Here is a 9,476-nt window from a genome sequence, read left to right as displayed (position 1 = left end):
GATGAGCAGAGATTTTCATGCATCACTTGTGCGTTGTGTGAAAATCGCAGCATGCTCCATATTGTGCGTTTTTCGCGCAACGCAGGCCCCATAGAAGTAGATAGGACTGCGTGAAAATCGCAAGCATCCGCAAGCAATTGAGGATTCGGTGCGATTTTCACGCACGGTTGCTAGGAGACGATCGGGATGGAGACCCGATCTTTATTATTTTCCCTTATAACATGGTTAAAAGGGAAAATAATAGCATTCTGAATACAGAATGCTATGTAAATTAGAGATGGAAGGGTTAAAAAATAAAACAAAATTATTAAACTCACCTCATCCACTTGTCTTCTTTCTTCTTTGAGGACCTGGGAGGAAAAGGACCTTTGGTGACGTCACTGCGCTCATCACATGGTCCGTCACCAAATGTCCTTTTCCTCCCAGGTCATCAAAGAAGAAGACAGAAGAGATGCCGGCTGCGCGAACAAGCGGATGAGGTGAGTTAAAAAAATTTTTTAACCCCTCCAGCGCTATTGTACTATGCATTCTGTATTCAGAATGCTATTATTTTCCCTTATAACCATGTTATAAGGGAAAATAATAAAATCTACACAACACCGATCCCAAGCCCGAACTTCTGTGAAGAATTCCGGGTTCGGGTCTGGGTACCAAACATGCCGATTTTTCTCACGCACGTGCAAAACGCATTAAAACGCTTTGCACTCGCGTACAGAAAACTGAACGCAATTGCAGACAAAACTTACTGAACTTGCTTGCAAAATGGTGCGAGTTTCACTGAACACACCCTGAACGCATCCGGACCTAATCCGTCACGCCCGTGTGAAAGGGGCCTTGCACTACTAATTTAAAGGGCTTCTGTCACCCCACTAAACCTATATATTTATTTTTGCTTACTTATAATCCTTACACTGCGATTTATGGCTACATGATCAAATTAATCATTTTGGTCCTGTAGATTTAGTTTAAAACAAGCTTTTAAAATATGCTAATTACCTTGCTACCAGCAAGTAGGGCGGCTACTTGCTGGTAGCAGCCGCATCCTCCGATCGTAAAGACGCCCCCTCCGCATTGTGATTGACAGGGCCAGGGAACGGGATCGTTCTCTGCTGGCCCTGCCTGTTTGCATTTAAAATCTTGCGCCTGCGCCGCGGCCGTACCTGTCTTCAATTGGCGCAGGCGCACTGGGAGGCGGCCGCTCCATCCTCAATGCGCCTGCGCCGAGTGTAGATGTGACGTCATCGGCGCAGGCACATTGAGGATAGAGCGGCACGCGCAAGATTTTAAATGCAAACAGGCCGGGCCAGCAGAGAACGATTCCGTTCCCTGGCCCTGTCAATCACAATGCGGAGGGGGCATCATTACGATCGGAGGATGCGGCTGCTACCAGCAAGTAGCCGCCCTACTTGCTGGCAGCAAGGTAATTAGCATATTTTAAAAGCTTGTTTTAAACTAAATCTACAGGACCAAAATGATTAATTTGATCATGTAGCCATAAATCGCAGTGTAAGGATTATAAGTAAGCAAAAAAATAGGTTTAGTGGGGTGACAGAAGCCCTTTAACAACTTGTAGCAGACAGTTTCTGAAATGAATATCTCCATTTACATCACCTGAAAACCCTCCGTGACTTCTACATCTCCTTACACCCGAACTAGTGATCCCTATTCTCTCTAACCATAAAAATGGAGGACGTTCCCTTTCCCCGGCGACAGAACCAACAGCTCAAGCTACGACCCGGCGCAGGGAGATGACTAACCAAATGGGGCGTGGTTTACACGGCTCTATATAAGCGGCGGCAGCGGGCGTGTCTTTCCTTTTCCTCGTAGAGGCCCGGTGAGTGAAGCTGCGCTGTGGCGGGAGAACGCGCCGCCCGAGCGCCTGGTCTTTGTCGATAAAATATATCCCTGCGCCCTGTTCTCCTCTGTCCATGTAGTCCTGTTCTTCTGGTTATCGTCAGCCGGCCGCCTGCTTTTCTTCTTACTCCGCCATCTTTGAGCTGGCCTTGCTGCCGCGTGTGCGCTGCGCTCTGTAGTAGACAAGGGGCATTGAAATGTCAGCGGACTTCAGCGCAGTTTGGGCTTTTAGCGGTTTGTCCTACAAGAAGCATGAGCCCTTAGCAGTGTGACCAGGTTGTTCTATTCCCACAGTGTAGACTGGATGGATCTGACAGTCACTGGGGAAAAGCTCTTATAGGAAAAGGGGCTTTGGATTTCAGGTTTTGTGCAGGAAAGCTGCGGATAGGTTGCTGTTAGCTACATTGGAGCTAATGCATACATACAGATTCCCCTGTAGGTTTCAGTGAAAATGCAGGACTTGGCTGTTACCAGGGACTTACAACAGAGCTGTCCGAGTAGCTTGTGAGACCTGAAGGATCTCGCTGTTTGTGTAATTGGCGCCGTATATGAACTGATCAGGGTCTTTTACCTACCCCTGGTGTCTTAGGTCTACATGACAATAAGTCGCGGCTACACTGCAACATTTGTCGCACGACAATTTTTGATAGTCTATGGTGTCGCAATGCGACACGACAGTCTCAGAAAAATCTATCTCAAATGGATTTTTGGCGACTGTCGCAGCATGTTGTAGTGCGACACCATAGACTATCATTATAAAAATTGTCGCTTGACATTGGTGTGACACATGTCATCGTGTAGACCTAGCCTTCAGCGGAGCTTTGGTTGCTATGCTGCTGGGGGTGCACATAATTTGGGCAGACGTGCATCTTTTTTTAAATTGGATGCATTCTCCACCAGTCCTTAAGTCCAGTTTGAAGTCTAGCCCAGTCCTTGATGGGAATAGATGTCAGGCGTCATTTATGCCTGGCCAGCGTCAAGAGCAGCATGAAAGCACATGAGCTTCAAAAATATTGCTGCTCTGGCGTTTAGTCTTGTGACTTTTTACGCCCAAAACTGGTGTAGCAGTCTTGGTGACCCCCACTGTGTTTAAGCTTTCTATCGTTAAAGGTTGAGGGCCCCTTTAAAAGCTTGGTGGCGGGCTACCACCAAAGTGATATTGAGAGCATGTTCTGAGTGTAGGCTGTCGGTATCTTGGACCTGCATAACCCTATCGAGAGAATCTGACACTGATTCTGGGGAGTAGTACTGAACATGAGGACTCCAGATAGCCCCTCCTGTTACCTCACTGTCAGAACTCAAACCTGCACGGTTTGGATTCCTGAGAGCGTGTCCTGCAGTCTTGGCAATGCTGATGGTGGAGGATCGAAGGAGGCAGTCGGAATATGGTGATCTGGACTACTCATGTATTACTGCGGTTTATAGTCTAAGATTGTGATTAGACTCCCTATCGGGATAGTTTCACATGAGCATATGTAGTCCAGGAAATATGGTCTGTGTGATTGTCACACTTGGACCTTCATGGCTCTGCTGACCAGTAGGGATCTAAGGTGTTTAAAGTTCAAGCCCAACTACAGGTCTACTATCCTCCCCTCACAGCATCATAAATCCCTCAGTTAAGCAAGCTCAGTCTGTCCATGAAATGTGGCCTTCATATGGACTCTATTTCCCAGACCGCACATTTGTCAACTGGCTGGAAAGGATGGTTTGGGATAGATGTTCAGCCATGCCAATGCATGCTGTGTCCATTGTATTTTCTGACCAGTGTATGGTTTCTTTGACAGGCAAATAGCCCAGGATGCCCGTTGCCAGAAGCTGGGTGTGTCGAAAGACATATGTTACCCCGCGACGTCCTTTTGAGAAGTCGCGGTTGGACCAGGAGTTAAAGCTCATTGGTAAGTATGATCAACCACTTGTTCTTCAAGAGCTATCCGTCAAGCCTTTTTTTATAATATGCTGTACTTTGTCCCTTAGGTGAATATGGGCTTCGTAACAAACGTGAGGTGTGGAGGGTGAAATTCACTCTTGCCAAGATTCGCAAAGCTGCCAGAGAACTGCTGACTCTGGATGAGAAAGATCCCAAGCGTTTGTTTGAAGGTATGTTAGATATGTATATCTGAGGATCACATATGGAGGGACCCTGGTGACTAACAATCTGCTGCCTCTGGCCCTGTGACGGCACTATAGCCTCTTTATTGTATTCTGTCTAAAGTTCTCCTTTTCACTTGCATTTTGGCTTTCCTTTTGTGAGATCCGTTCAGGGCTCTCACAAGCGTTGCGAATCGGATCAGTTTGCATTCTGAATGGACAAGGATCTGATCAGTTGTCTCCATTCCGCTTTGGAGACTGACACCAAAACCCTGCTTGCAGCGTTTTGGTGTCTGTCTGATGAAACTGAGCCAAACTGATCCGCCCTGGCACACAATGTAAGGCTACTTTCACACGAGCGTTCTGCTGTATGCTCGTGAGCTCCGTTTGAAGGAGCTCACGAGCGGAGCAGAACGCTTCCGTCCAGCCCTGATGCAGTCTGAATGGATGCGGATCCGCTCAGACTGCATCAGTCTGGCGGCGTTCAGCCTCCGCTCCGCTCGCCTCCGCACGGCCAGGCGGACACCTGAACGCTGCTTGCAGCGTTCGGGTGTCCGCCTGGCCGTGCAGAGGCGTGCGGATCCGTCCAGACTTACAATGTAAGTCAATGGGGACGGATCCGTTTGAAGATGCCACAATATGGCTCAATCTTCAAGCGGATCCGTCCCCCATTGACTTTACATTGAAAGTCTGGACGGATCCGTCTGAGGCTATTTTCACACTTAGCTTTTATATGCCAATATAATGCAGACGGATCCGTTCTGAACGGAGCCTCCGTCTGCATTATTATGATCGGATCCGTTCAGAACGGATCCGATCGAACGCTCGTGTGAAAGTAGCCTTAGTCGATGGGGATGGATCCGTTTTCTGTAACAGTCTGGCACAATAATGGATCCGTCCTCCATTGACTTTCAATGGTGTTCAAGACGGATCCGTCTTGGCTATGTTAAAGATGATACAAACTGATCCGTTCTGAATAAATGCAGACGTGTGTATTATCTGAACCGATCCGTCCATGATAGATCCGCACAAAACGCGTGTGTGACAGTAGCCTAACCTGTGAAGGACTTGTTTGGGGGACATCCATTTGCGTTCATCCACAATTTGGTTCTGCCCCAATACTTGGTTTTAAGTGATCTTTTCCCAATAGGTAATGCCCTGCTTAGGCGTCTGGTGCGCATTGGTGTGTTGGATGAGGGGAAGATGAAGCTCGATTACATTCTGGGCTTGAAAATTGAAGATTTCTTGGAGAGGCGTCTTCAGACCCAAGTGTTCAAGTTGGGTTTGGCCAAATCTATCCATCATGCCCGTGTATTGATCAGACAGAGGCACATCCGGTAAGTCACTGTGCCCTGATGTCTCCATGAGTCATTTTTGCATTTAATTCTAGCTAGCACTTTTTTTTTAGTTGCAGCAAAGTCTCATCTGCATGAATCCTCTTCACTTGCCTTATAAAGATCAGATTCTGACAAATATTCACATTTCCATGGCTGATCGATCACGGTTGGGCCTCTTGCACACGACCATATGTTTTTTGCAGTCTGAAAAAAGTGACATCAGTGTGCATTCTATATTTAACGGAACAGCTGGCCCTTCATAGAACAGTACTGTCCTTGTCTGAAATGCGGACAATCATAGGACATGTTCTATTTTGCGGAATGGACATACAGAAACAGAATGCACACTGAGTTACTTATTATAATTTTTTTGTGTGGACCCATTGAAGTGAATGGTTCCGTATAGGGTCTGCAAAAAAAGGAACAGACACTGAAAGAAAAGGTGTTTGTGTGCAAGTGTCCTTAGGCTACATTCACATGACCATGAGTCCGCATCCGTTCTGCAATTTAGCGGAACAGGTGCGCATCCGCAAAACACCATGTTCGTGTGATTGTAGCCTTAAAGGGATGGAGAGTGAAACTTGGCGTGTGCATGTTCCCAGACTTGCAATGACTGCAGTTAATTGTCTGCCAGTATTTTATCCCCGCTTATGTTGACCTATTATCTGAATGTTACATAAAGTATGCTTTTGGTCTTGCCTTAGCACATGGAACAGTCCTTGAAATGGAGACTTGACTCAGCAAGGTCACTTTGGCTCTGTCCATACACCTTGTCATCTAGCACTTACTGGTGGAGACCCAACTGGTTCCTGCACTCTGGGCATGAAGCGTTGATTTCGGCAAGGTCACTTTGGCCCTGGCCATACACCTTGTGAAGGGTTCTTTTGCATGCCCAGAGTTTATACTGGCATCTGTCATTCGTTATAGTACAGGTAATTTTCAAGTGGTATGATTCAAGAGATGTGTGGGCTTCAGAGTCCTTGAAGCGAGACTGGTTAGGTGCTAAAACCACAAGTAGAACAAAAATCTAAATGAGGGTAAACCCTTCACTTGCTGAACGCAGAGTAGATACCAATGAATCAAACTTTAAACATAAATTGCAGCTGGTTGACGATATGAAGCTAAAGCTTTGTCACTTTACATGATGACTTTAACGTGCTTGGCACATTTCCTTACTGGCCTCTACTACATTGATAAGTTGACTGGCTCAATTACTGCACAGCAAATGAGGGATTAGATTGCTCACAGGTCAGCAGATCATGGATTTGGTGAAGTAATTAATGCTGTTTCTCCTACAGTGTCCGCAAGCAAGTGGTTAACATCCCATCTTTCATTGTGCGCTTGGATTCCCAAAAGCACATTGACTTCTCTCTGCGCTCACCATACGGTGGTGGACGTCCTGGCCGTGTTAAGAGAAAGAATGCCAAGAAGGGACAAGGTGGTGCCGGAGCTGGAGATGATGAAGAGGAAGATTAAACTGTAAATTGGGCTTCCCAACACCATCTGGGATGTGTAGTGAAGAGTTGTAAAATAAACGTGGTTTAACATAACCTGTTTTTTCTTAATTCATTGGCTGATCTGTGAGAGTTGGGCCAACTATAAACTATTCAAATGTCAGAGGTTCTTGGTAAATCCTTGGTGGAGAAGGGACCTTTTAATCCTGAGTGCATAGGTTTCTTATCCAAACAGGGTGGGGGTAATCTCAGGTGTACTGTAGTGACTTCTAGGAAACCCTTAGCCATTAACTGACTGTACATTTCCTTTATTTGCAATTCTTTTTGAATTCACTTCTGCCTTGGGCTACTTTCACACTGGTGTTTCTGGGTCCACTTGTGAGATCTTTTTCAGGGCTCTCACAAGCAGCCCAAAATGGGTCAGTTCAGCCCCAATGCATTCTGAATAGATAAGGATCCATTCTGAATGGATCAGTTTGCCTCCGTTCAGCCTCCATTCCGCTCTGGAGGCGGACACAAACGCTGATTGCAGCGTTTTGTTGTCTGCCTGACTATGCGGAGCCAAACGGTTCCGTCCTGACTTAACAATGTAAGTCAATGGGGATGGATCTGCTTTCACTGACACAATATGGTGCAGTTGAAAACTGATCTGCCTCCCATTGACTTTGTGTAAGTCAAAACGGATCTGTTTGCATTATCATGGTAATACAAACTGATCCGTTCTGAACAGATACAAGCATTTGCATTATAGGTGCGGATCCGTCTGTGCATATACGAGATGGATAGGCACCTAACGCAGGTGTGAAGGTAGCCTTAACCTCCTCCAAAAACTGAACCTACCCTTGTGTTAAGCACTGGTAAATAACGCTTATTACTAGGGATGAAACATCCGAAGTCTATTTGCATAAAAGTTTGTAATACTGTACAGTATTAGAATGTATTGGCTCCGATGAGCTGACGTTATTGCTTTTCGAAGTCTTGCGAGACTTCGTGCAATAACTTCAGAAACTTATTTTACTCAGTGAAAGCTTGGCTGTGAGCTGGATTGCATCACCTTCAAACCTTGTTCACACCATAGGTAGCTTAGTGGTGGGATCCCTTGCCATGCTGGGTGACCGTGATGTGGTGCATGATGGGCTCCGATATTTTTCTGACAGGACTATATTGGCAGAAGTCTCAGCTTTTGATATCTACATTTATGGCTAGCCGGTATAGTCGGTGGCATATCCGTTTGGTGTATTTTTTTCTGTGATTTATGATTATATTTTCATCCGCACAATGCTCCATTTTGTGTAGGATGCCTCTGGTGCATGTGGACTACGCCGACATCCTCCACCGTATGCATTTTTTTTGCTGCGGTCCACTTGTGGTGGGGCTGCTCCCCCAATGAAAAACACGCTACAGTGTTAAGGGTTGAGCAGCTCCCCCAGATCTGCCACTATTTCTGTGTTTGTCTTGTTTTATATGTAGTGTATGTGCCTTTACCTGGCATTCAAACATTCTTTTGCACCTGGTAACCTCAATCACATGGTCTGATATGGCTGTGGCTTACAGTCTTGCTTTAACATTGCATTAGTTGTCCTGCTATGGAGTTGTGTGGAAGCTTGACTGAGCTGGATTACATCACCTTCAGACCTTGTTCACACCATAGGTAGCTTAGTGGTGGGACCCCTTGCCATGCTGGGTGACCGTGACGTGGTGCATGATGGGTGCCGATCTTTTCCTGACAGGAGTATATGGGCATCCAACACCCCCACTGATCAGCTGTTTTGGCAAGGCAGTGGTGCTCCTGTGAGCGCTGCAACCTTCTTGCAGCTTGCAAAGTATATCACCTTACATTGTACAGCAGCTGTGCTTGGTATTGGGCTGAGCTGCTCCTAGGCCAGTGATCAGCAACCTCTGGCACTCCAGATGTTCTGGAACTACAACTTTCAGAATGCTCCACTCACTTCTATCGGAGTTGTGAACAGCTGAGCATGTTTACATGCTGGGAGTTGTAGTTTCACAGCAGCTGGAGTGCCAAAGGTTGCTGATCCCTGTCCTATGCAATGTGACAGATGGATGTGTCACTTGGCCTAGGAAAAGCAGAAGTATTTGCTCCCACAGGAGCACCTTTGCCTTCTCGCAGCTCATCAGCAGGGATCCTAGTTGTCGCACCTCCACCAATCGGATACTGATGACCTATCCTGAGGCTGATTCTTCACAGCACTGTAGGATTTGCCATTTCAGGAAAGATATTTGTTGAAACAATTGATTGGCACAGATGCTGGCAGTTGGCCCTCACTGATCTGATATTGATAACCTAGCCTCAGGATAGGTTATCAGTATTGCAAAAGCAGAGAACCCTTTTAATACACTCACACACTGGAAGAAGACTATTCTGCAAATTACACCAGTTAAAAGGGTGTTCAGAATTTTGCCTCATCTGATATATGAACAGTAGTTCTAACTTCTTTGACTTTCTGCCAAAATGTCACCTGATTACCAGACAATAAATGTTGTCAAAACTGGTAAACCTAGAAATTGAAGGTTCTGCTCTCCCTGCCATCGTGTGCGTACTGCTATGCAGATTGGCTTGTCTGTGCCCACTGCAAGGGAAGGTGAAGGGTAAAAGAATGAAGGGACTTTACTTCCTAAGGTTTGTGGTGACAAAGACTACAGGAGGTTCTAGAGTTGTTAAAGTTCTGATACCAGTTCCTAGTTGACAGGAGGGAGAAGGTTTTTAGTCACTGTTGAGAAAATC

At 46.1% G+C, this 9,476-nt stretch overlaps 1 protein-coding gene across 1 annotated transcript; it reads left to right on the top strand.

Moving 5' to 3' along the window:
* Positions 1-3,610: 3,610 nt before the first annotated feature.
* On the top strand, positions 3,611-6,829 carry RPS9 (ribosomal protein S9). The gene is made up of 4 exons (XM_044281684.1): positions 3,611-3,749; positions 3,829-3,951; positions 5,093-5,279; positions 6,578-6,829. The coding sequence occupies exons 1-4, from the start codon at positions 3,653-3,655 to the stop codon at positions 6,753-6,755; spliced, it is 585 nt and encodes a 194-aa protein (XP_044137619.1). The 5' UTR covers positions 3,611-3,652; the 3' UTR covers positions 6,756-6,829.
* Positions 6,830-9,476: the final 2,647 nt, after the last annotated feature.

Source organism: Bufo gargarizans, chromosome 2 (assembly GCF_014858855.1).
Source record: "Bufo gargarizans isolate SCDJY-AF-19 chromosome 2, ASM1485885v1, whole genome shotgun sequence".
In the NCBI taxonomy this organism is placed as follows: Eukaryota; Metazoa; Chordata; class Amphibia; order Anura; family Bufonidae; genus Bufo; species Bufo gargarizans.
This window is presented reverse-complemented; position numbering and strand designations above follow the sequence as displayed.

What these genes read in the sequence shown, in the direction of transcription:
- RPS9 (XM_044281684.1), top strand. Translation starts at nt 3,653, where the DNA reads ATGCCCGTTGCCAGAAGCTGGGTGTGTCGAAAGACATATGTTACCCCG. An exon ending in CCAGGAGTTAAAGCTCATTG is followed by an intron (nt 3,750 to 3,828) that starts GTAAGTATGATC and finishes TTTGTCCCTTAG; the next exon opens with GTGAATATGGGCTTCGTAAC. An exon ending in ATCAGACAGAGGCACATCCG is followed by an intron (nt 5,280 to 6,577) that starts GTAAGTCACTGT and finishes TTTCTCCTACAG; the next exon opens with TGTCCGCAAGCAAGTGGTTA.